Source organism: Salvelinus sp. IW2-2015, linkage group LG19 (assembly GCF_002910315.2).
Source record: "Salvelinus sp. IW2-2015 linkage group LG19, ASM291031v2, whole genome shotgun sequence".
Lineage (NCBI taxonomy): Eukaryota > Metazoa > Chordata > Actinopteri > Salmoniformes > Salmonidae > Salvelinus > Salvelinus sp. IW2-2015.
The window spans coordinates 921,335-946,158 of record NC_036859.1 but is presented as its reverse complement, the minus strand read 5'-3'; the positions used below and the strand labels follow the sequence as shown (position 1 = coordinate 946,158).

The 24,824-nt window shown below is 42.6% G+C and overlaps 1 protein-coding gene across 1 annotated transcript in view; it reads right to left on the bottom strand.

Moving 5' to 3' along the window:
- prkci (protein kinase C, iota) overlaps positions 1 to 24,824 on the bottom strand; it is a 52,649-nt gene that overhangs the window by 6,862 nt on the left and 20,963 nt on the right. The window contains exons 3-12 of the mRNA XM_024009606.2: positions 17,979 to 18,068; positions 17,303 to 17,353; positions 17,085 to 17,170; positions 7,759 to 7,896; positions 7,499 to 7,562; positions 2,617 to 2,672; positions 2,261 to 2,437; positions 1,706 to 1,890; positions 1,328 to 1,463; positions 123 to 210 (exon numbers count right to left, since the gene is read on the bottom strand). Of these exons, the coding sequence (XP_023865374.1) occupies positions 123 to 210; positions 1,328 to 1,463; positions 1,706 to 1,890; positions 2,261 to 2,437; positions 2,617 to 2,672; positions 7,499 to 7,562; positions 7,759 to 7,896; positions 17,085 to 17,170; positions 17,303 to 17,353; positions 17,979 to 18,068 (1,071 nt within the window). The remainder of the gene's footprint in view (positions 1 to 122; positions 211 to 1,327; positions 1,464 to 1,705; positions 1,891 to 2,260; positions 2,438 to 2,616; positions 2,673 to 7,498; positions 7,563 to 7,758; positions 7,897 to 17,084; positions 17,171 to 17,302; positions 17,354 to 17,978; positions 18,069 to 24,824) is intronic.

Genomic DNA, 24,824 nt, shown 5'->3' with positions numbered 1-24,824 from the left:
CATAAGAGAACATTCTGGTAGTGTGCAAACGAGGATGAGCGTGGATATCTATAATGACGTGCGAATAATATAGTCTTCTGCTTCTGAAGCAAATGTGCATTATTTGGAGCAGACAGTCTTACCATAGTCCTCTCCTCTTAGTATCTCRGGGGCGATGTAGTTGGGGGTTCCACAGAATGTACTGGTGGTGTCTCCTGGCCTCAAGCCCTCCTACAGAGCACAGGGAGCACAGCAGTCAGCACACACGTCTGATAGCATAGAGGTATTAACACACAAACACCTCAGAGCTTTACATGGCATTAACACGCGCGCGCGCACTGTGGTGGCATTTCTCTGCTTTACCAAATGAGGAGAATTACAAACTTCACACACCAGTCAGTTATACTTAAACTACATCTTTTTTTTAATAAGAGCTTTGCAATAGCCTTTTTGACTTTCAATGATGCGCCATCTCTAATGAACCATTGAAAAAGTACCAACAGAAAAGTACAAAGATCTTTTATAGCCAAGATACACCCCTCTCAACTTACACTGACGAACCACAGATCTTAAGAACAGTTCACAAAGAAATACTTTTTCTTGAGAAAGGAGTATCCCGTAGCCAGATAACATTCGCTATTAATTATCGTTGAGTTTGGTCCCTCAGACGAGGTTCTAATCTCGTTCCYGGTACTTCATAGTACAAAAACACCAACTCATCCAATGGCATATATCAACTCTAGATACTCCCATCTCAAGTAAACCCCCTCTTGACCCCACTCCTGGACAAGCTCACTGAGGGGAGTGAGCCTCTAGGTCATACACTATCCCAGCATAAGTGCAACATCAGAGAGGACATACAATGTTACCAGACACTGCCATACACCTCCCCCCAATGGGAAAAGGAGGGAGTGAATGGCGCACAGACATTGTGGAGACAAGTAATTGGTTCYCCATTAATCACGCCATCCCTTCACATGGTTTAAGAATAGGTAAAGACACATTCACATATGAAGACAATGTTCCATTCTGTCCTCTTCCCTTTCTGATATTCTGCATAGCACCAGGGACATGTGAAAGACAAGCCTGACCTCTCCCCTCTCTGGGCCCCAAGTGACTGAGCCCTAGCTRAGGGAAAAGTGCAACTGCCAACACTATAGTCCAAAAGGATACATTCTAATGACAAGTATCTCACATAAGCATATTATGCAAATGAAACATCTTAATGATCTATGTTACCCGACTAATTCTGATTCATCCGCCACAACACACAAACACAMAAAAAAGATAGACAGAAACATACAGGCATAAGCACGCGCATGGACAGACCCCCCCCCCCAACACCCACCTTGCACATGCCATAGTCAGTGAGTTTGATGTGTCCCTCAGACTCCAGCAGCACGTTGTCCAGTTTGAGGTCTCTGTAGATGATGCCTCTCTCATGGAGGTAGTTCAACGCCAAGCTGATCTCTGCTGAGTAAAACCTGACAAAGAGAGAGATGGAAAAGAACCGGTCAGACTCATACACACAGATACATCACTGCCTAAGAGCTACACAACTAATCACCAAGCTCTTCATCAGTCGAATTTACGGGTGTTAAAGACCACAAACAGAAGAAAATGTRCTAAAACAAGAAGGGACTACCAGGATTTTCAATTGCAAAAAGTTCTGTGGCGTACCCTAGTGAACATAACCCAAGTGTAGCTATGACATCATTGTTCAAACCTGGCGTGTTCCTCAGGTAGCTTCCTCTGTCTCTGCATGTGGAACATCAGATCTCCTCCGTTTACATACTCTATGACAAAGAACAGTCTGCTCTCAGTCTGGAAACAGGAGTGTAGCCCAACTAGGAATGGGTGGTTGGATGCCTGCTCAAACACGTGCTTCTCTGTCTGGACCCAGTCAATGTCCTACAACACCCGGGAATAACACACACAGGATGCATTTGGAAATCCAGTGGACTTAAATCATATCAAACACGTAGAAAAGCTAAATAAGCAGACATAACCAGGCAGCTATCTGAAGAGAACAGACAGACAGAGTGAAAGAGTGGCTGTGACAAGAGTGAGCGAGTGGTGTTGACAGATCTCGATTKACAGACAGGTAACAATAGGTCAGGACAGAGCAGCCTCTCAGACAGAGAGGACGGATGGCACAGATTCACAGATGGCACACAATCATTGATCAGGTAGCGCCTGTCAACGTGTCAGACCGAGTGTGTGTGTTTCTTCAGAGTGTGTGTGTGTGCGCATGTGTGTCACCCCGTCTGTGTGTGTTTACCTCATCGTCGTTGACCAGCTCCTTCTTGACCACCTTCATGGCGTAGATCCTCTCAGTCTTCTTGAGTCGRACCAGCAGGACCTTCGCATAGCTGCCCCGCCCGATCACCCTCAGCAGGTCAAAGTCCACCAGACCCAGACTAGACGCTGACTTCCCCGTGTCTCTGCTGCTACGCGCCTACAGGACGGAGGGATGGACAGAAATAGGCATGAGATCAAACGGACAGGCAGACAAAGAGGGAGAGACAGAAACTGACGTGAGACAAAAAGACAGGTGGCCATCACTCTCCCTTACAACAACGTCGGCAACAAACACACTTCTCTCACTCACACACAATCGCAGTCCATCTTCCTCACCTCTTTCTCTTCTCCGTTGTAGTTTAGACTCTCACTAGAATCTCTGTTCTGAGGACCTGAGAGAGCGAGAGTGACAGAGAAAATGACAAAGAGAGTGACAGATGGGGGGAGAAAGAAAGCAGGAGCAGTCACATATCCTCCCAGACACTAGAGGGCAGACCTGCCAACATTGAATAATTTTTATGAGTACCACTTCAGCGGCACCCCCAGCCCCGCGGACCCCACAACGGTAAGTGTGACACCCACACCGCACCTTTTAAACCCTAATGTTGTTGGCAGAAGACTGCCTCAGTAAGAATGGTAGGCTATAGACTTAAGGGTACTTGGTAATTGGCTACCATTCATTCAACATGCCTTGTTAATTGGTGAACTGACTATTATCACATCATTAGCAGCCTACTGTTGACACAGCTATATCAATAACATACGCCTGCTAATCTTTAACAGTCCAACATAGCTTTCTGTGAAGGACGGTATTCGCGGAACAGCTTTCTCTGCCATGTCTGTATCCATCCACGCAGCAACACGCACTGAACTACTGCAACACCGCACGTTTCCTTGTTGGTCAATGTGCTCGTGCTTACTACCGAGATCAAAGTATGTGTGGGCAAGAAAGTGTTATTGCTTCGTTGACTAAACGCTGTAGCTACAGTAGCTTCTGAAAGTATTCACACCCCTTGACTTTTTACACATTTTGTTGTTTTACAGCCTGAGATTTAAATGGATTCAATTGATATTTGTCATCACTGGCCTACACACACAACACCCCATAATGTCAGTGGAATTATGTTTTTAGATTTTAAAAATGTAAAGCTGAAATGTCTTGAGTCAAAATGTATTCAACCCCTTTGTTAAGGAAAGTCTAAATAAGTTCAGGAATAAAAATGTGCTTAAGTTGCATGGGCTCACTCTGTATGCAATAGTGTTTAACATGATTTCTGAATGACTACCTCATCTCTGTACCCACACTACAACCATCTACAAGGTCCCTTAGTCAAGCAGTGAATTTCAAACACAGATTMAACCACAAATACCAGGGAGGTTTTCCAATGCCTCGCAAAGGGTACCTATTGGTAGACGGGTAAAAAAAAGCACATGAGCATGGTGAAGTTATTAATTGCACTTTGGATGGTGTATCAATATACCCAGTCACACCAAAGATACAGATGTCCTTCCTAACTCAGTTGCCGGGGAGGAAGAAAACCACTCAGGGATTTCACCATGATGCCAATGGTGACTTTAAAACATTTACAGATTTTAATGGCTGTGATATGAGAAAACTGAGGATCGATAAACATTGTAGTTACTCCACCATACTAACTTAAATGAGAGTGAAAAGAATGGAATTTGAGAGTAAAAATATTCCAAAACATGCACACAATTTATTTTTACCTGAATACAAAACGTTATGTTTGGGGAAAATCCAACATATCACGGAGTACCACTCCATATTTTCAAGCATCGTGGTGGCTGCATTATGTTACGGGTATGCTCATCATCGGCAAGGACTAGGGAGTTGTTTTTTWAATAAAAATAAATGGAATAGAGCTAAGCACACCCAAAATCCTAGAGGAAAACCTAGTTCAGTCTGCTTTCCAGCAGATACAGAGTCAAATTCACCTTTCAGTAGGACAATAAGCTAAAAAGACAAAGCCAAATATTCACTGGAGTTGCTTACCAAGACGGCTTTGAATGTTCCTGAGTGGCCTAGTTACAGTTTTGACTTCAATTGGCTTGAAAATCTATGGCAAGACTTAGCTGTCTAGCAATGTTCAACAACCAATTTGACAGGGCTTAAATAATTTTTTTAAGAAGGTGCAACTATTGTAAAATCCAGGTGTGCAAAGCTCTTAAATTTACCCAGAAACTCACAGCTGTAATAGCTGCTAAAGGTGATTCTAACATGCATTAACTCAGGGGTGTGAATACTTACGTAAATTAGATATCTGTATTTAATTTAAGGCGTTTGCTAAATTGTCTAAAAACACGTTTTCATTTTCTCATTATGGGGTATTATTGTGTGTAGATGAGTGAGAAAAAATATCTAGTAGTGTTTGTACGCTTGACTAACACATACCATTTTGTAAAATGTATTTCGCAAACAGTTCGTTGTTCATTTTCCCTACCCTTCTTCCTCAAACATCTGTGGTATCAACGGACGAAGTGGAGAGCTGCCATACAGTTTGAGGGAGGAAAATAGTACTGCGACTACTGGGGGAGTGGGCCGGAGCGCTACAGATTTAAAGATTTTTCCTCGGCGCCCAATTCTTCTGATTGGTTCAGATCCAACTTCAGACGGTTGAGTCAAAAACCACAATGTGCYTTGAACTAGAAGTAGAGATCCCTGCGGGACTGATTTATTCAAACTGCTCCTGCCTGCACACGCAGCTTTTCATACGCCAACCGCCCACACCTTTWTCTCCCCAATTTCAATCTTGTCTCATCGCTGCAACTCCCCAACGGGCTCTGGAGGCGAAGGTTGAGTCCTGAGTCCTCCGAAACATGACCCACCAAACCGCGCTTCTTAACACTTGCCCGCTTTACTCGGAAGCCAGCCGCACCAATGTGTCGGAGGAAATACTGTTCACCTGATGACCGAAGTCAGCCTGCAGGCGCGCAGCCAGCCACAAGGAGTCGCTAGAGCGCGATGATCCAAGTAAAGACGCCCGTTCAAACCCTTCCCTAACCCGGGYGACACTGGGCCAATTGTGCGCYGCCCTATGGGACTCCCGATCATGGCCGGTTRTGATACAGCCCAGGATTGTACCTGGGTCTTTAGTGACGCCTCTAGCACTGCGATGCAGTTCCTTAGACCGCTGCGCCATTATAGTCTAATCATATTTAATTTMTTTGGAAAGATAACTTCCACGTGATTCTCTGTCCATGCATAGACAGCCTACTCTACTTCATTGACACCACACATATACTAGGCGCACTTGATCTCGCACGCCCAACAAGGAGAGGTAGGCTACTTCACTTGAAGCAGCAAAGTGTGTGAATACTGCGACAAAKATGTGCTTCTAATACAAGAGGTAGGTCTAACACATACAAGGCGGAAAGACCACTGTTTCCAAATAATCTTGACCGCAATGATCTCTGTTCGGACCTGCAGGTCTCATGCAGCCCTCCAACTAGAAGCCTATTTTTCCGTATTTCGTACTTCGACCTCAAATTGCGTGCATGGTACGCAAAATGCGTGCAGGTTGGCAGGTCTGAGAGGGGGATACAGAATGGTTAATAGTGTGAATGTTAAAGGAGAATACCCAAATTCCAGAAACTCCCAAGTGATTCCATACATTGACACTAGTCCAGGGGAGGTTGCCCTCCCCCCTCTGTAGTGCTGTACTGAAACAGATGCAAAAATGGTTCACGTGACTCGTGACGGTGCAGGCCTTTTCTGCTCTGTTGCCAGTGAATTCATGATTCACAAGTTTTATTGACAGCGTACGGCCAAATGAGCTATTTCTGTCAAAAGWACTATCGGTTTTGAGTMARGAAATGTGTACTTTTACACCAAAAACATTTGGATTATTAAATGTAGCCAACTGCCACAGCAACGGAGATGGGTAACAACTGTGCATGTGCGCTCTCGGAGGAATCCCTGCTACGCAGAAACTGCACGTTTTTCCCTTATTCACAGATTCAGGTATTTTTTCAGCAGATAAGTTAAGACAGCGTAACAGATATATTATACAAAGTAAATAACTACATATCAACAACTACAAATATCCTCGTGAATAGCATCCCCTCGACATGTATAGTAAACAAAATTCAATGCATGGGCATCTATGCCCTCAACTAAAGTCCATTTAGAGAGCATACGCTGRGGAGTTTAAGTCATTCAGTCTGCGTTATTTGCAGGTATTGATGTGAGTTTGTGCGCCTGCTTTCCTACACACTGTTTTCACCATATCAATTGCGGCCGGTAATAATGATCAAAGTCTCTGCGATAGTATGTTGTTTCTTATTGTAGCGGGCCTAGCCATTCACCGAATTTTCCCATGATCTAAGTGAACTCTGGTTGAATTTTATCTTTTAGATTAGAATAATTTTMATTTSGATTTTTTAAGGTTAACCACATTAATGATTTTGAGATACAAMGACGATATTATAATCTACATTTTTTTGTACATCTTCTTTTTTTTCTTCTCTGGATTTTGGAAATTCTCCTGTGACCCCATTTTCATATCAGGCAACCCCACACGGGGTCTCGTCCCCTAGTTTGGGAACCGGCTGTGCTAATCTGTAGAGCACCTAGGCCAATGTGTCTACATGTTATGGTGCAATGGTAATAACATAATAAGAACACCTCGAATGTCAAGAATCTGGCTAGGTTACATACCTCCACACGCTGGTTTTGTGGCTGTCTTTTCTTAAACGAGCCTTTGTATTTTGGCACTGCGCCAGATCCAGTCCATGGAAATACAGTAGCAAGAGCTCTATCTTTAAATATCCTTTCTGTCCCCATGCAGCTATGCAAAGTTGGCTGCAGTAGTATTTACAGTGAAAACAGTGACATTTCTAGCAACGTAACGAGTCACGTGATCTGTTTTTGCAGCCGTTTTAGTACAGGGAGAGAGAGGGGGAGATGGCAAACTCCACTGAACTAGTTTCAATGTATGGTATCAATTGGGAGTTTCTGCGTTTTTGGGTAAACTTCTCCTTTAAACGTTCTAATTCAGTCAGCCACCAGTAGAGCACCTGACAGGACGTAAGGTTGTCTTAGTCCTACTGGATCTAGCTTAGTGACTCAGGTCTAGGGACACGGTCTAAAGAAATAATTAATTGTGTCAAAATGTCTGATTGTTTATGAGGATCTGTCTTAACCCACCAGGGCTAGTTTTCCTTAAAAAGGAAGTGTGTGTGTGTGTGTGTGTGTTACCTGTCTGTTCTGATTGGTCTAATGGAGTGATGGAGGCCCCTCTATCAGGCCCCATGATAGGCTCCTAGAAAGAGAGCGAGATGGAGAGCGAGAGAGCGTAAGAGGACAACGTTGAGAAATAGTGTGTCTCAGTCCTTTCTTAATGAAAATACAATATGTGTAGGGCCCAGAGTTTTCCGGGACAGGTCACGTGAAAAGACCAAGGTAAAACTCTGGGCACTAAGTATAAGAGACGGTACTGACCGCTCGCTGTTCCTCACCTGTATCATCTGTCGGCCACACTCCACGGTGACCAGTTTGTGACACTTCTTGTGGACCAGCAGTTTGCAGTTGATGCATTTGTAACCCTGTCTCCCCAGACCCCAGATACGGTCTGTGCAGATGGCGCAGTGAGCTCTCTGGAAGACAAAGAAAACAAACCTTTAGAGAGAAAGAGAGACAGAGAGATAGAGGGAAACAGAGACGAAGAGCGAGAAAGAAGTGAAGGAAGAGAGGTATATACAGTGGTTCCTCAAAAGTTTAGAGCCTATGACCATTTGTGGCAGATTGTGGTAAATTGCGTCATTGCACCACACTATCACAAGGGGGAGTTAGAATGCTGATCTATCGGTAGTCTAAACTGTGGCACAAATTGACGATCTTTTCGTAAATTAATGGAGGTTTGAATGTTTAAGTCAGAGAGTCTCTCTTCTCTGGCACTAGAGTCCTGTATCAGGCAATAACAAAAAAAATGACCTGGCGGGTGGTCCCGGAGTTGAGAGAGAACATGGGTAAATACAATTGCGCAATTACACTTGACATGTAGACTGACAATTTTCTAAAAATAGGCACAGTGGGATTTTGATTTCTCCCCCTCTAAAAACAGAAATAATTCTAAATAACAAACTGGCTTTATTTACCACAGTGTGAAAGAGGGACAGCCCCACTATGCCAAAATTGGACATGATAAAAGTCTGGATTCACACTGCTGACCCAGATGTCTTAGTACTGTCCGAGACCTGGCTTAATAAAACTATTCTAAAATCAGTCTATAGGCTTGGATAGTTATGTTTATCGATGTGAACAACAAAGTAAGGGGGAGGYATAGCCATTTATATTAAAGACATACAGTGGGGAGAACAAGTATTTGATACACTGCCGATTTTGCAGGTTTTCCTACTTACAAAGCATGTAGAGGTCTRTAATTTTTATCATAGGTACACTTCAACTGTGAGAGACGGAATCTAAAACCAAAATCCAGAAAATCACATTGTATGATTTTTAAGTAATTCATTTGCATTTTATTGGGGCATGACATAAGTATTTGATACATCAGAAAAGCAGAACTTAATATGTGTACAGAAACCTTTGTTTTGCAATTACAGAGATTCATACGTTTCCTGTAGTTCTTGACCAGGTTTGCACACACTGCAGCAGGGATTTTGGGCCACTCCTCCATACAGACTTTCCCAGATCCTTCAGGTTTCGGGGCTGTCGCTGGACAATACGGGCTTTCAGCTCCCTCCAAAGATTTTCTTTTGGGTTCAGGTCTGGAGACTGGCTAGGCCACTCCAGGACCTTGAGATGCTTCTTACGGAGCCACTCCTTAGTTGCCCTGGCTGTGTGTTTCGGGTCGTTGTCATGCTGGAAGACCCGTGCCACGACCCATCTTCAATGCTCTTACTGAGGGAAGGAGGTTGTTGGCCAAGATCTCGCGATACATGGCCCCATCCATCCTCCCCTCAATACGGTGCAGTCGTCCTGTCCCCTTGCAGAAAAGCATCCCAAAGAATGATGTTTCCACCTCCATGCTTCACGGTTGGATGGTGTTCTGGGGTTGTACTCATCCTTCTTCTTCCTCCAAACACGGCGATGGAGTTTAGACCAAAAGCTCTATTTTTGTCTCATCAGACCACATGACCTTCTCCCATTCCTCCTCTGGATCATCCAGATGGTCATTGGCAAACTTCAAACGGGCCTGGACATGCGCTGGCTTGAGCAGAGGGACCTTGCGTGCGCTGCAGGATTTTAATCCATGACGGCGTAGTGTGTTACTAATGGTTTTCTTTGAAACGGTGGTCCCAGCTCTCTTCAGGTCATTGACCAGGTCCTGCCGTGTAGTTCTGGGCTGATCCCTCAACTTCCTCATGATCATTGATGCCCACGAGGTGAGATCTTGCATGGAGCCCCAGACCGAGGGTGATTGACCGTCATCCTGAACTTCTTCCATTTTCTAATAATTGCGCAACAGTTGCTGCCTCTCACCAAGCTGCTTGCCTATTGTCCTGTAGCCCATCCAGCCTTGTGCAGGTCTACAATTTTATCCCTGATGTCCTTACACAGCTCTCTTGTCTTGGCCATTGTGGAGAGGTTGGAGTCTGTTTGATTGAGTGTGTGGACAGGTGTCTTTTATACAGGTAACGAGTTCAAACAGGTGCAGTTAATACAGGTAATGAGTGGAGAACAGGAGGGCTTCTTAAAGAAAAACGAACAGGTCTGTGAGAGCCGGAATTCTTACTGGTTGGTAGGTGATCAAATACTTATGTCATGCAATAAATGCAAATTAATTACTTAAAAATCATACAATGTGATTTTCTGGATTTTTGTTTTAGATTCCGTCTCTCACAGTTGAAGTGTACCTATGATAAAAATTACAGACCTCTACATGCTTTGTAAGTAGGAAAACCTGCAAAATTGGCAGTGTGTCAAATACTTGTTCTCCCCACTGTATGTGGTTACTGAACTAAGGTCTTTACCTAAACCAAAACAGTTTGCGTTTTTAGCACTGAAGCTGCAGTTATCAAAAGCTGTGAACTTAGATTTGATAGGATGTTATAGACCTCCATCTGCAAAAGTAGAATCCCTGGATTCTCTGGCTGTACTGATGCGTGGTTGGGGGGAAAATTAAATGGTCCTCATGGGCGATTTAGACTGGGATTGGTTATCTCCAAACTCGGAGGCCAAAAGAGGACTGTGCAATACATTACATTTCACTCAAATTATAAATGCGGTTACAAGACTCAATCCAAAAGACATCTCTAAGTCAACACTTATTGATGTTATTCTAACAAACAATCCGCATAAATACTCGGCCGTTGGGATTTTCGCTAATGATTTAAGTGATMATTGTGCAGTTGCTTGCATTAGAGACCCCAAAGTGCCCTCTCGCTTCATAGTCAAACTAAATTTTACGCAGTTCTGTGAACTGGGATAGGATTGTGCCTATTCCAGATATCGAAGAGGCGTTCTCATTGTGTTTTATACTATCTGTGATAAACACGCCCCTCTCAAAAAAGTACCGGGTAAGAGGTAGACAATCCCTGGTTTACAGGGGAATTATCGGATTTGATCCAGAAATACACAAATGGGCCAAAGCCAGAAAGGGTAATTCCCAGACAGAATGGCAGTTAATCAGGGCACTGAGAAATAAGTGTGTCTTGTTAATACGGAAATGCAAATCTAGCTTCTATTACGAATCTACCAAGGCAAACCTCAATAACCCCAAAGAATTGATGGGAAAACCATTGAATCCATGAATGCTAACACAAACTCCTCTGGCCTTCCGCTGAAATTGACCTCAAATGCAATGGATGTGACTGACAATAATAAACTGCTTGACATGTTTAATGAGCATTTTACTCAAGCTGGGCATGTATTTGATGAACTCCTTCCAAACATCTCAAATGAGGCTGCGAATGAAACTGCCACATGCCGGCCTAGGGGTCATTTATTTCATTTTACCGAGATTGAGCTTTCAGAAGTTGTAAAGGAACTCAAAATCTATTGCTATTAAGAAAGCAGCTGGCCCGGATGAATTAAACCCATATAAAAAAATWAAAAAATTWAAGTGCAGAGATCATTGCTGCCCCTCTCACTCGTATATTAAAATCTTTCATTGGCGAGTAATACCATTCCAAAAGTCTGGAAAGTAGCCTATACATAAAGGTGGAGATCGTTCCCTGTTGCATAATTATCGTCCCATATCTAAACTGTCGGCACTGGCATAGGTTTTGGAAAACCTGGTGAACTCACAGTTAAAACGGATTTATTATAAAGAAAGTCTTTCATCTCAATTCCAGTCGGGTTTTAGAGCCAAGCATAGTACAATTACTGCTGAAAGTAAGGTTGTAGGTGACATTCTAGATGCTCAGGACAAGGAAAATAACTGTTTCACTTTTTATTGACTTATCGAAGGCCTTGGACACTGTTGACCATGCCCTGTTGTTGGCCTTCGACACTGTTGACCATGCCTTGTTGTTGGCCTTCGACACTGTTGACCATGCCCTGCTGTTGTATCGACTAAAAAAGGTTGGTTTAAGTGTTGATGCATTGGATTGGTTCCAAAACTACATTTCTGACAGAACACAGTGTGTAGCACAGGRGGGTATGAAATCTGMGTTACGAAGGCTTACAAAAKGAGTCCCCAGGGCTCAATTTTAGGTCAGATCCTTTTTACACTGTATATAAATTATATTAGGGTAGACGGTTGACTCTGCAAATCTCCATTTGTATGCTGATGACAATTATTTATTCTAGCACGTCTAATATTGAGGCTTTACAGTACTTACAGTTGGCATTTGATGTTATTCAAAAGGCAGCTTTTCCAATTGAAACTTGTACTTAAATGAAAGGAAAACAAAGTTTATGGTTTTCTCTTCCCTGAAAGTTAACAGATGAGTCACGTGAAGATTTTAACTATAACAGGCCAGCATATTGATAGGGTCACCTCCTATAAGTATCTTAGGATTTGGTTAGATGAAAAATTGAATTTTAAACAGCACATTGATACCTTGACCAAGAAACTGAAGTTGAAATTGGATTTATATTACAGGAACAAATCTTGCTTTTCAATGTTAGTCAGAAAATATATCGTTCAAAGCCCTTTTTTTCCCTTATTTAAAAAAAAAAAAAAAAATCAGTGCTGGATTATAGTGATATTGTCTATATGCAGGCCTCGGCAAGTAACTTAAACTCAGGACACAGTGTATCATGGTGCTTTAAGATTTATTACAAACGCTAGATCACTCCCCCATCACTGTGATCTGCATGCTATGGTGCAATGGACCTGTCTCTCCACCAGGAGGCTAAAGCACTGGTACACTTTTGTGTACAAAGCATTGATGGGACAACTCCCTTTGTCTCTCTGTTCTTTACTGACCAAATCCGTCACTCAAAATAGTCTTCGTTCAGTCCCTTGTCTGTTCCTAAGGCAAGAACTGAGATGGGGAAACAATATTTTTCCCATAATGCCCCTTCATCCTGGAACATGCTTCAGAAGATTTTAAAGTGAGGGGAGTTAGTGTCTTTGCCTGTTTTTAAGACTCTGATAGACAACACTGTTTGTGAAAACTGCATTTTTTCCTAATTTTCAATTGTATCTAACTTGTGACACTTTGTCTTTTGTTTGTATTCTGTATTTTTCTGTAATGTTTTATGGACACGCTGCTATTTCCCTGTTTTGCCTTCTTGCCAGGTCACCCTCGCAAAATAGGTTTTTAACCTCAATGGGTTTCACCTGCTTAAATAAAAAAAAATGTAAAAACTCTGGGTCTTCCTTTCCTGTGGCGGTCCTCAGAGCCAATTTTATCATAGCGCTTGGTTTTTGCGACAGCAGTTGAAGAAACATTCAAAGTTCTTGACATTTTCCGGWTGTACTGACCTTCATGTCTTAAAGTAGTCTGTCRTTTCTCTTTGCTTATTTGAGCTGTKCTTGTCATAATATGGACTTGTCTTTTACCAAATAGGGCTATCTTTTGTATACCAACCTACCTTATCACAAGACAACTGATTGGCTCAAACACATTGAGGAAAGAAATTCCACAAATKAACTTTTAACAAGGCAAACCGGTAAATTGAAATGCATTCCAGGTGACAACCTCATGAAGCTGGTTGAGAGAATGCCAAGAGTGTGCAAAGCTGTCATCAAGACAAAGGGTGGCTATTTGAAGAATCTCAAATATAAAATGTTTATTGATTTGTTTAACACTTTGTTGGTGTGTCACTCCCTATGTGTTATTTCATAGTTTTGATGTCTTCACTATTATTCTACAATGTAGGAAATAGTAAAAATAAAAACCTTGGAATGAGTAGGAGTGTCCAAACTTTTGACTGGTACTGTATGTGTTGACTACGCAAGTGATGTCTGCTAAATTAACAAGTTGATGGCTTAGCCATAAAGCCTTTGTCACCCCCCCCCCCCCCCCAAAAAAAGTTTCACATATCTTCAAGACCTGAGCTATTTCATATAGGTTTTGTTTACTACATTGACGTGTGGAATGTTACCGAATAGATAATAGAAAGAAAAATGTGTCCATTGCCAAGCGGCGAATGGAGTGAAAGTGCACTGTACTGTGAGGACGCAACAAAGCTGTGGGCCAGGTGTAAATGGTTTAGCAGCCTTTCCAATAAATTGAAGTACAAAAGAATCCATCCACCATTGATGGGCTATCAGCAGGACAATAGACTCTTGCTGAGTTTAGGGACTTTAACGGACCTTTGCAAGGCATGTCACTTCACCAATCTCTCTGCATAGCCCACCACATGYACTGTTTTCTAACCACATCTGGATGGATCTGTAACAAATTACTATGGGAATAAATATCACTGAATAMAATACATATTGGAATATAGTGGGCAAATCAACTGCAGCCATAAAATTGTTGCTTACTGAAACACCCACAGTCATAATAGGATTTGAAGCAAGCATSGGGACAGGTCTTCATAAATCAGATTTTTCTTGTCAATGAATCTCTGTTTTGCTCTTCACTCGCAGTCGCTTAGTAACCTAGGCCTACTCCCGACCGATCACGTTGTACAACGCCATATTTTCATAACGGAAGCCTTGAGGCCTACATAGGCTACTGTAAAATGCATTTTTTCTTGGAATAKAAACACCATAATATTGGTCAATTTAATGAAGCTACATTTCTGACAGTATAAACAGCACAACAACTACAATAATAATTAACAAAAAAATATAATCAATCTCATACAATGAATTCGGACCCCTTAACTTTTTCCACAATGTGTTACGTTACAGCCTGAATAATAACACCCGGCTGTGATTGGGCGYCCCATAGGGCGGCGCACAATTGGCCCAGCGTCATCTGGGATTGGCCGGGCTAGGCCATCATTGTAAATAAGAAATTGTTCAACCGACTTGCCTAGTTAAATAAAGGTTACATTTTTATTTTTTTATTAAATTAAACTAAAAAAATTATAAAATTATTTCTTAATCTACACACAACACCCCATAATGACAAAGCGAATATAGGTTTAAAAATTTCTGCAAATGTATAAAAAAATAAAATAAAATAAATGAAATACCTTATTTACCTAAGTAATCACACCCTGGGGTAAATTCAATTAATTCGTGATGATTTTGGAAGGCAAACACCTGTCTATATGAGGTCCCACAGTTGACAGTGCATGTCAGAGCAAAAACCAAGCCATGAGGTCGAAGGAATAGTCCGTAGAGCTCCGAGACAGGATTGTGTTCGGCACAAATCTGGGGAAGGGTACCAAAAAAATGTCTGCAGCATTGAAGGTCCCCAAGAACCCAGTGGCCTCCCTCATTCTTAAATGGAAGAAGTATGAGCAAACTGAGCAATCGGGGAAGAAGGGCCTTGGTCAGGGAGGTGACCAAAAACCCGATGGTCATTCTGACAGAGCTCCAGAGTTCTTGTGTAGATGGCAGAACCTTCCAGAACGACAACCATCTCTGCAGCACTCCACCAAATCAGGCCTTCCTGGTAGTGGCCAGACAGAAGCCACTCAGAAGAAAAAGACGTTCCTTTTGGCAAACTCCAACCGGGCTCTAAAGACTCTCAGACCATGAGAAACAAGATTCTCTGTTCTGATGTAATCAAGATTGAACTCTTGAGATCGAACTCTCCTAACCTATGGTTAGGTACAATACTGCAACGATTCAGCTTTTTCGCKAATGCGCTATTGTTAAATCATCACTCTTTTGGCAAAGTTGAAGTAGGCTGTGATTCGATGATAAATTAACAGGCACCGCATTGATTATATGCAAAGCAGAACAAGCTAGTTAACCTAGTAATATCATCAACCATGTGTAGTTAACTAGTGATTATGTGAGGATTGATTGTTTTTGATAAGATAAGTTTAATGCTAGCTAGCAACTTACCTTGGCTCCTTGCAGCCACAAGGTCCTTTTGATGCTGCACTCGCGTAACAGGTGGTCAGCCTGCCACGCAGTCTTCTCGTGGACTGCCATGTAAATCGGCATCCAGAAAGGCAGATTACCGATTGTTATGAAATCGGCCAAGCTTCCTGCTGTCCAGGTCCTCTATACCAGGCAGTGTCAAAGGAAGGCCCTACAAATGTGTCAAAGACTCCAGCCACCCTAGTCATAGAGTGTTCTCTCTGCTACCGCATGGCAAGCGGTCCAAGAGGTCTGGGTCCAAGAGGCTTCTAAGCAGCTTCTACCCCCAAGCCATAAGACTCCTGAACAGCTAATCAAATGGCTACCCAGAACGTCCCCCACGCTGCTCGTTATTATCTATGCATAACCACTTTAAAACTCAACCTACAAGTACATAATTACCTCGACACCGGTGCCCCCCGCACATTAACACATTGTACCGGTACCACCGTATATATCCCCGCAATTGTTATTTACTGCTGCTCTTTAATCTGTTATCTGTTATTCTTCTCTCTTACTTTCTTAGGGATTTTCTTAAAACTGCATTGTTGGTTAAGAGCTTGTAAGTAAGCATTTAACTGTTGTATTCAGCGCATGTGACAAATACATTTGATTTGACTTGAGGTTGTAATCGCTGCCAAAGGGGCTTCAACAACATACTGAGTAAAGGGTCTGAATAYTTACGTATGTCATATTTCCATATATATATTTTTTAATTAAACCTGTTTTTGCTTTGTCATTATGGGAGTTGTGTGTAGATTGATGAGGGGAAACAGTTTAATCCATTTTAGAATAAGGCTGTAACGTAACAAAATGTTTTAAAAAATCAAGGGGTCTGAATATCTTCYGAATGCACTGTATATGTTCCTACAAAAAAAGGTATTAAAGTCTCTAGTGCAGTCAATATTAAAAACAGTCAAATGCWTTCATGAATTAAATTGCTTTAGCCGACATGTTGCGGTTTATTCATTGTTTAATTATTCAAGGCTCCCTTTGTTATTTTGTTTTATAACTAAAATGCTTGACTTTTTAAAGACACGGGTGACTTTCATCCTGTGTAATGACCACACAAATGAATAAATGATTGATTGATATACTGTATAATGATGTAGGCCTTGATGCCAATAAGTAAGTTAAGCTAAAACAGCTACAGTAAACAGGACTCTTAGGCCTACAGCTCCATATCATTTCAATAACGTAGCTTCTCAAAGATGCCCTCTGGTGGTCAAATTAGCAACAACAGCAACAATGGCTGACAGTAAAATACTATGACGTCATGCACTCCATGCCATACATACCATTCCGCAAGCTGTGGAGTAGCGGTATGAMGCAACTTCTAAAGGAAGAACCACAATGTATATATAGAGAGAGGGGGAGATAGAGACAAAGAGGAACAAAGAGTGGAATATAGAGAAAGAGACAGATAGAAAGGTAGCTCACCCTGTTGAAGCGTTTTGCCTGGAAGGCATGGCCACTGGCGTAGTAGAGCTTCCTCCAGCGTCTCGCCCCACGACGATATATAGACTCTGGAGGAGCAAGAAACAGGGCTTACAGGATAAAGTATGTGTGTGTGTGTGTGTGTCAGAGAGAAACTCCCCATCTTCAGAAAACAATGATACGGATATAAGAGAAAAAGGGACAAGTAGTTGTAGACTTACTGTCCTCTCCTGGRCAGGGCATGCCAGGCTTCTCTGGGACACAAGGAAACACTGAGAGGAGAGGGGAATAACAGCATTAGGCCTACAACATCGCAGTCCCTACATCACACAAGTGCGTGTGCCAGAGGTGAGTGGTGGATGCGCCATCATTAACTAGCACACTTAGCACCCCCCCTGTGCCCTTCCCCCAACTCCCTCACTTCCTCTACTGTGACCTTCACCTTGCTCTTAACCTGTCACCCTCCCCTCTAACCGGTGTTGATTAAGGACATCCACATCGCACTCGTGAACAGGCTACTCAGTAAACCCATGACTAGTTCCTGGTTATTGTGAGGCTACCTGATGTTTGCCTCGCTAGCAGATGGATAGGATCAGTGTAGCAGACAGAGTGATTCATGTTTGTTATGTATACATTATGTTGTCTGCAATGTCAGCCCAGCAGCCAACATTCTTATTTATTCAATTAATACCWTGAATTGAAAGTAATGGAAGGTGAACGTTCTCAAGTTGTCTGTTGTTTAATCTGTGTCTGCACTGAGGATAAACTTAAACTTATTGAATGCAAGGCCAATGTATGTATTATGTTGTCTGCATTATCACTGCACTGTCAGTCAAGGAATGATTTCCCCTTGGGTATAAATAAATGTTTATTGAATAGAACTGAAGGTCATGTTACCATGGATGATGAGTTCAGAGTCTTTATTGAGTTCATAGAGCCTCAGGGCTTCCTCCATCTCCAGCTGAGACGATACTGTACACGGGTCACCTGGGAGGACAGTGGACACAGCAACACAACCGGTCAGTACAGCAACTGCATCTCACATTTGWCACCCTATTCCCCATATAGTGGAGTTCAGTAATCCTTCAGCACCACCACCACGTTCCTCAAGATCTCTTAGCCGATACATTTAGCTGTTCCCAGTTTAGAGAAGGCGCCTATGAGGGAGTGTATGAGGGAGTGTGTGTGTGAGTTCTGTTAAGGCAGCGGCTCAGTCTTGGCTGAGTTCATTATGAACAGTTACAGTGTGTGTTTTTCAGAGCCTGTGACGAGGCTATTGAAGTATGGCTGGCTGGTGGGTGGTGATACATTAATTAGTTAGGGCAGCCTGACCTTTCACTGAGCCCAACAACCTGACATCATCAACTGTGCTGTGACACACGCAAGCGTTTACGACCAGCCCGATACCGAGGCAGGACCAGCTAGCTAGATACAGTAGCGATGCATGACTACCTGGACAGATACTGAGGGGGTACAAAGCCAAACACAGTTAGCACTGCTTTCTCTCATATCATAATGCATAGCTATTTTCAAGTCTCTCCAGAGATGTTCGATCAGGTTCAAGTCCAGGCTTTGGCTGGGCCACTCAGGGACATTCAGACAATTGTCCCGAAGCCACTCCTGCGTTGTCTTGGTTGTGTGCTTAGGGTTGTTGTCCTGTTGGAAGATGTCCGTTCACCCCGGTCTGAAGACCTGAGTACTCTGAAGCAGGTTTTCATCAAGGATCACTCTGTACTTTGCTCCGTTTATCTTTCCCTCAACCCTGACCAATCTCCGAGTCCCTGATGCTGTAAAACATCCACGCGGCATGATGCTGCCACGACCATGCTTCACCGTAGGGATGGTGCCAGGTTTCATCCAGACGTGACGCTTGGCATTCAGGTCAAAAAGTTACATCTTGGTTTCTTAAGACCAGAGAATCATGGTTTGAGTCTTTAGGTGCCTTTTGGCAAACTTCAAGTGGGCTGTCACGTGCATTTTATTAAGGAGTGGCTTCCGTCTGGCTACTCTACCATAAAGGCCTGATTGGTGGAGTGCTGCAGAGATGGTTGCCCATCAGCAAGGTTCTCCAATCTCCACAGAGGAACTCTGTCAGAATGACCATCGGGTTCTTGGTCACCTCCCTGACCAAGGCCCTACTCCCCCGATTACTCAGTTTGGCCGGGCAGCCAGCTCTAGGAAGAGTRTTGGTGGTTCCAAACTTCTTCCATTTAAGAATAATGGAGGCCACTGTTCTTGGGGAACTTCAATGCTGAAAGAAATGTTTTGGTACCCTTTCCCAGATCTGTGCCTCGACACAATCCTGTCTCGGAGCTCTATGGACAATTCCTTCGACCAATGGCTTGGTTTTTGCTCTGACATGTCTGTCAACTGTGGGACCTTATATAGACAGGTGTGTACCTTTCCAAATCATATCCAATCAATTGAATTTACCACAGGTGGACTTCAATCAAGTTGTAGAAACATCTCAAGGTTGATCAATGGAAACAGCATGCACGTGAGCTCAATTTCGAGTCTCATAGCAAAGGTTCGGAACACTTATGTTAACAGGCAAACATTTCTAAAAACCTGTTTTCGCTTTGTCATTATTTAATCCAATTTAGAATAAGGCTGTAACGTAACAAAATATGAAGAGGTCAAGAGGTCTGAATTTTGGGCTCCCGAGTGGCGCAGCGGTCTAAGGGACTTCATCTTAGTGCTAGAGGCATCACTACAGATCCTGGTTCGATTCCAATCATGGCTGTATCATAACCGGCCGTGATTGAGAATCATAGGGCAGCGCACAATTGGCCCATCATTGTAAATAAGAATTTGATCTTAACTGACTTGCCTAGTTAAATAAAAATATATATACTGTACATACACATATACAGCGTACCATCAAAAGTTGACACCTATTCTTTCCAGGGTTTTTGTTTTTAATATTTTCTACATTGTAGATTAATAGTGATTACATCAAAACTATGAAATAACACATATAGAATCATGTACTAAACAAAAAAAGCATTAAATCAAAAATACACTGCTCAAAAAAATAAAGGGAACACTAAAATAACACATCCTAGATCTGAATGAATGAAATATTCTTATTAAATACTTTTTTCTTTACATAGTTGAATGTGCTGACAACAAAATCACACAAAAATTATCAATGGAAATCAAATTTATCAACCCATGGAGGTCTGGATTTGGAGTCACACTCAAAACTTAAAGTGGAAACCACACTACAGGCTGATCCAACTTTGATGTAATGTCCTTAAAACAAGTCAAAATGAGGCTCAGTAGTGTGTGGTGTGCCTCCACGTTCCTGTATGACCTCCCTACAACGCCTGGGCCAACTCTCTGACAGTCTGTGGTGCAATGTGACGTTGGTGGATGGAGCGAGACATGTCGTCCCAGATGTGCTCAATTGGATTCAGGTCTGGGGACGGGCGGGCCAGTCCATAGCATCAATGCCTTCCTCTTGCAGGAACTGCTGACACACTCCAGCCACATGAGCACCGCTAGGTAGCTATATGCATTGTCTTGCATTAGGAGGAACTCAGAGGTCTGAGGAACCATCTCGGTACCTAATGGCAGTCAGGCTACCTTGGCGAGCACATGGAGGGCTGTCGGCCCCACAAAGAAATGACACCCACACCATGACTGACCCACACCAAACCGGTCATGCTGGAGGACGTTGCAGGCAGCAGAACGTTCTCCAGACTCTGTCACGTCTGTCACATGTGCTCAGTGTGAACCTGCTTTCATCTGTGAAGAGTACAGGGCGCCAGTGGCGAATTTGCCAATCTTGGTGTTCTCTGTGCAAATGCCAAACGTCCTGCACGGTGTTGGGCGTAAGCACAATCCCCACCTTGGACGTCGGGCCCTCATGGAGTCTGTTTCTGACTGTTTGAGCAGACACATGCACATTGTGACCTGCTGGAGGTCATTTGCAGGCTCTGGCAGTGCTCCTCCTTGCACAAAGGCGAGGGTAGCGGTCTGCTGCTGTGGGTTGTTGCCCTCCTACGGCCTCCTCCACGTCTCCTGATGTACTGGCCTGTCTCCTGTAGCGCCTCCATGCTCGGACACTACGCTGACAGAAACAGCAAACCTTTCTGCCACAGCTCGCATTGATGTGGCATCCTGGATGAGCTGCACTACTGAGCCACTTGTGTGGGTTGTAGACTGTCTCATGCTACCACTAGAGTGAAAGCACGCCAGCATCAAAAGTGACCAAAACATCAGCGGAAGCATAGGAACTGAGAAGTGGTCTGTGGTCACCACCTGCAGAACATCCTTTATTGGGGGTGTCTTGCTAATTGCCTATAAGTTCCACCTGTTGTCTATTCCATTTGCACAACAGCATGTGAAATTCATTGTCAATCAGGTTGCTTCCTAAGTGGACAGTTTGATTTCACAGAAGTGTGATTGACTTGGAGTTACATTGTGTTGTTTAAGTGTTCCCTTACTTTTTTTGAGGCAGTGTATATTTAATATTTTAGATTCTTCAAGTAGCCACCCTTTGCCTTGACAGCTTTTCAGTCTTGGCAATCTCTCAACCAGCTTCATGAGGTAGTCACCTAGAATGCATTTCAAAAACAGGTGTACCTTGTTAAAAGTTAATTTGTGGAATACATTTCTTAATGCGTTTGAGCCAATCAGTTGTGTTGTGACAAGGTAGGGGTGTTATACAGAAGATAGCCTATTTCTTAAAGACCAAATCCATATTATGGTAGAACAGCTCGAAAAAAGCTAAGAGAAACAAAAGTCCATCACAACTTTAAGAACATGGTCAGTCAATACGGAAAATGTCAAGAACTTTGAACATTTCTTCAAGTGCAGTCGCAAAAACCATCAAGCGCTGATGAAACTGGCTCTCATGAGGACCACAACAGGAACGGAAGCCCAGAGTTACCTCTGCTGCAGAGGACAAGTTCATTAGAGTTACCTGCCTCAAATTGCAGCCCAAATAAATGCTAGACAGAGTTCAAGTAACAGAGACATCTCAACATCAACTATTCAGAGGAGAATGCGTGAAATTAGTCCTTCATGGTCGAATTGCTGCAAAGAAACCACTACTAAAGGAACCAATAAGAAGAGGCTTTCTTGGGCCAAGAAAATTAGCATATGGACATTAGACCAGTGGAAATCTGTCTTGGTCTGATCGTAAAAAATAGTTTAAAAATAAAATAAAGTAGGTGTCCAAACTTCTGACTGGTACTTATGTGTGAATGTAGTTACAGTTGAAGTCGGAAGTTTACATACACTTAGGTTGGAGTCATTACAACTCGTTTTCACCACTCCACAAATTTCTTGTAACAAACTATATTTGGCAAGTTGGTTAGGACATCTACTTTGTGCATGACAAGTAATTTTTCCAACAATTGTTTACAGACAGATTATTTCACTTATAATTCACTGTACCACAATTCCAGTGGGTCAAAAAAACACACTAATATTGACTGCTTTAAACAGCTTAGAAAATTCCAGAAATGATGTCATGGCTTTGAAGCTTCTGATAGGCTAATTGACATCATTTGAGTCAATTGGAGGTGTACCTGTGGATGTATTTCAAGGCCTACCTTCAAACTCAGTGCATCTTTGCTTGACTAATGGGAAAATCAAAAGAAATCAGCCAAGACTCAGAAAAATAATTGTAGACCTTCACAATTCTGGTTCATCCTTGGGAGCAATTTTCACGTTCATCTATACAAACAATAGTATGCAAGTATGAACACCATGGGACCACGCAGCTGTCATACCACTCAGATAGGAGACGCGTTCTGCCTCCTAGAGATGAACGTACTTTGGTGCGAAAAGTGCAAATCAATCCCAGAACAACAAGCAAAGGACCTTGTGAAGATGCTGGAGGAAACGGGTACAAAAGCAATTTTCACGTTCATCTATACAAACAATAGTATGCAAGTATGAACACCATGGACCACGCAGCTGTCATACACTCAGATAGAGACGCGTTCTGCCTCCTAGAGATGAACGTACTTTGTGCGAAAAGTGCAAATCAATCCCAGAACAACAGCAAAGGACCTTGTGAAGTGCTGGAGGAAACGGGTACAAAGTATCTAAAAGTACGTTGTACGTCTATATCACAATAAAACGAGTCCTATATCAACATAACCTGAAAGGCCGCTCAGCAAGAAGAAGCTCGTGCTTCAAAACTGCCATAAAAAAAATGCATATGGGGACAAAGATCGTACTTTTTAGAGAAATTCTCTCTGGTCTGATGAAACAACAATAGAACTGTTCGGTCATAATGTCCATCGTTATGTTTGGAGGAAAAGGGGGGATGCTTGCAAGCCGAAGAACACCATCCCAACCGTAAGCAGCGGGGTGGCATCATCATGTTGTGGGGGTGCTTTGCTGCATGAGGAACTGGTGCACTTCACAAAATAGATGGCACCGCGAGGAAGAAAATTATGTGGATATATTGAAGCAACATCAAGACATCAGTCAGGAAGTTAAAGCATGGTCACAAATGGGTCTTTCAAATGGACAATGACCCCAAGCATACTTCCAAAGTTGTGGCAAAATGGCTTAACTTCTTATGGCTGCAGGGCAGTATTGAGTAGCTTGGATGAAAGGTGCCCAGAGGTGCCCATAGTAAACTGCCTGCTCCTCAGTCCACGTTGCTAATATATGCATATATTAGTAGTATTGGATATAAAACACTCTGAAGTTTCTAAAATGTTTGAATGATGTTAGTGAGTATAACAGAACTCATATGGCAGGCAAAAACTGAGAAGAAATCCAAACAGGAAGTGGAAATCTGAGGTTGGTCGATTTTCAACCCAGCCCTATTGAATAGACAGTGGATATGGATCTGTTTGCACTTCCTACGGTTTCCACTAGATGTCAACAGTCTGTAGAACCTTGTCTGATGCCTCTACTGTGAGGTGGGGTCGAAGGAGACAGGAATGACCTGACCATGCTCTGACCATGCGCGTTCACATGAGGGAGCTCTGTTCCATCGCACATCTTGAAGTCAATGGAATTCTCCGGTTGGAACATTATTGAAGATTTGTTTTAACATTCTAAAGATGATTCAATACATCGTTTAACATGTTTCTACTGACTGTTACGGAACTTTTTGACATTTCGTCTGCTTTTAGTGAACGCGCCTCCTGACTTTGGATTTGTTTACTAAACACGCTAACAAAATAGCTATTTGGACATAAATGAGGACATTACCAACAAAACGAACATTTCTTGTGGAAGTGGGAGTCCCATGAGTGCATTCCGACGAAGATCAGCAAAGGTAAGTGAAGATTTATAATACTATTTATGAGTTTTGTTGACTGCACAATTTGGCGGTAACTGTATGGCTTCCTTTTGTGGCTGAACGCTGTTCTCAGATATTGAATATTGTGCTTTTGCCGTAAAGCTTTTTGAAATCTGACACAGCGGTTGCATTAAGAACAAGTGTATCTTTAATTCTATGTAAAACATGTATCTTTCATCAAAGTTTATGATGAGTATTTATGTTATTTGACGTGGCTCTGAATTTTCTCCAGATATTTGGCAGACATGGCTGTGTTTTTCTGTGATTTTGCGGTGACCTAACAATCGTTTGTGGTGCTTTCGCTGTAAAGCCTATTTGAAATCAGACACTTTGGTGGGATTAACAACAAGATTATCATATACAAATGGTATAAGATATATGTATGTTTGAGGAATTTTAATTATGAGATTTCTGTTTGAATTTGGCGCTTTCACTGGCTGTTGTCATATCATCCCGTTAACGGG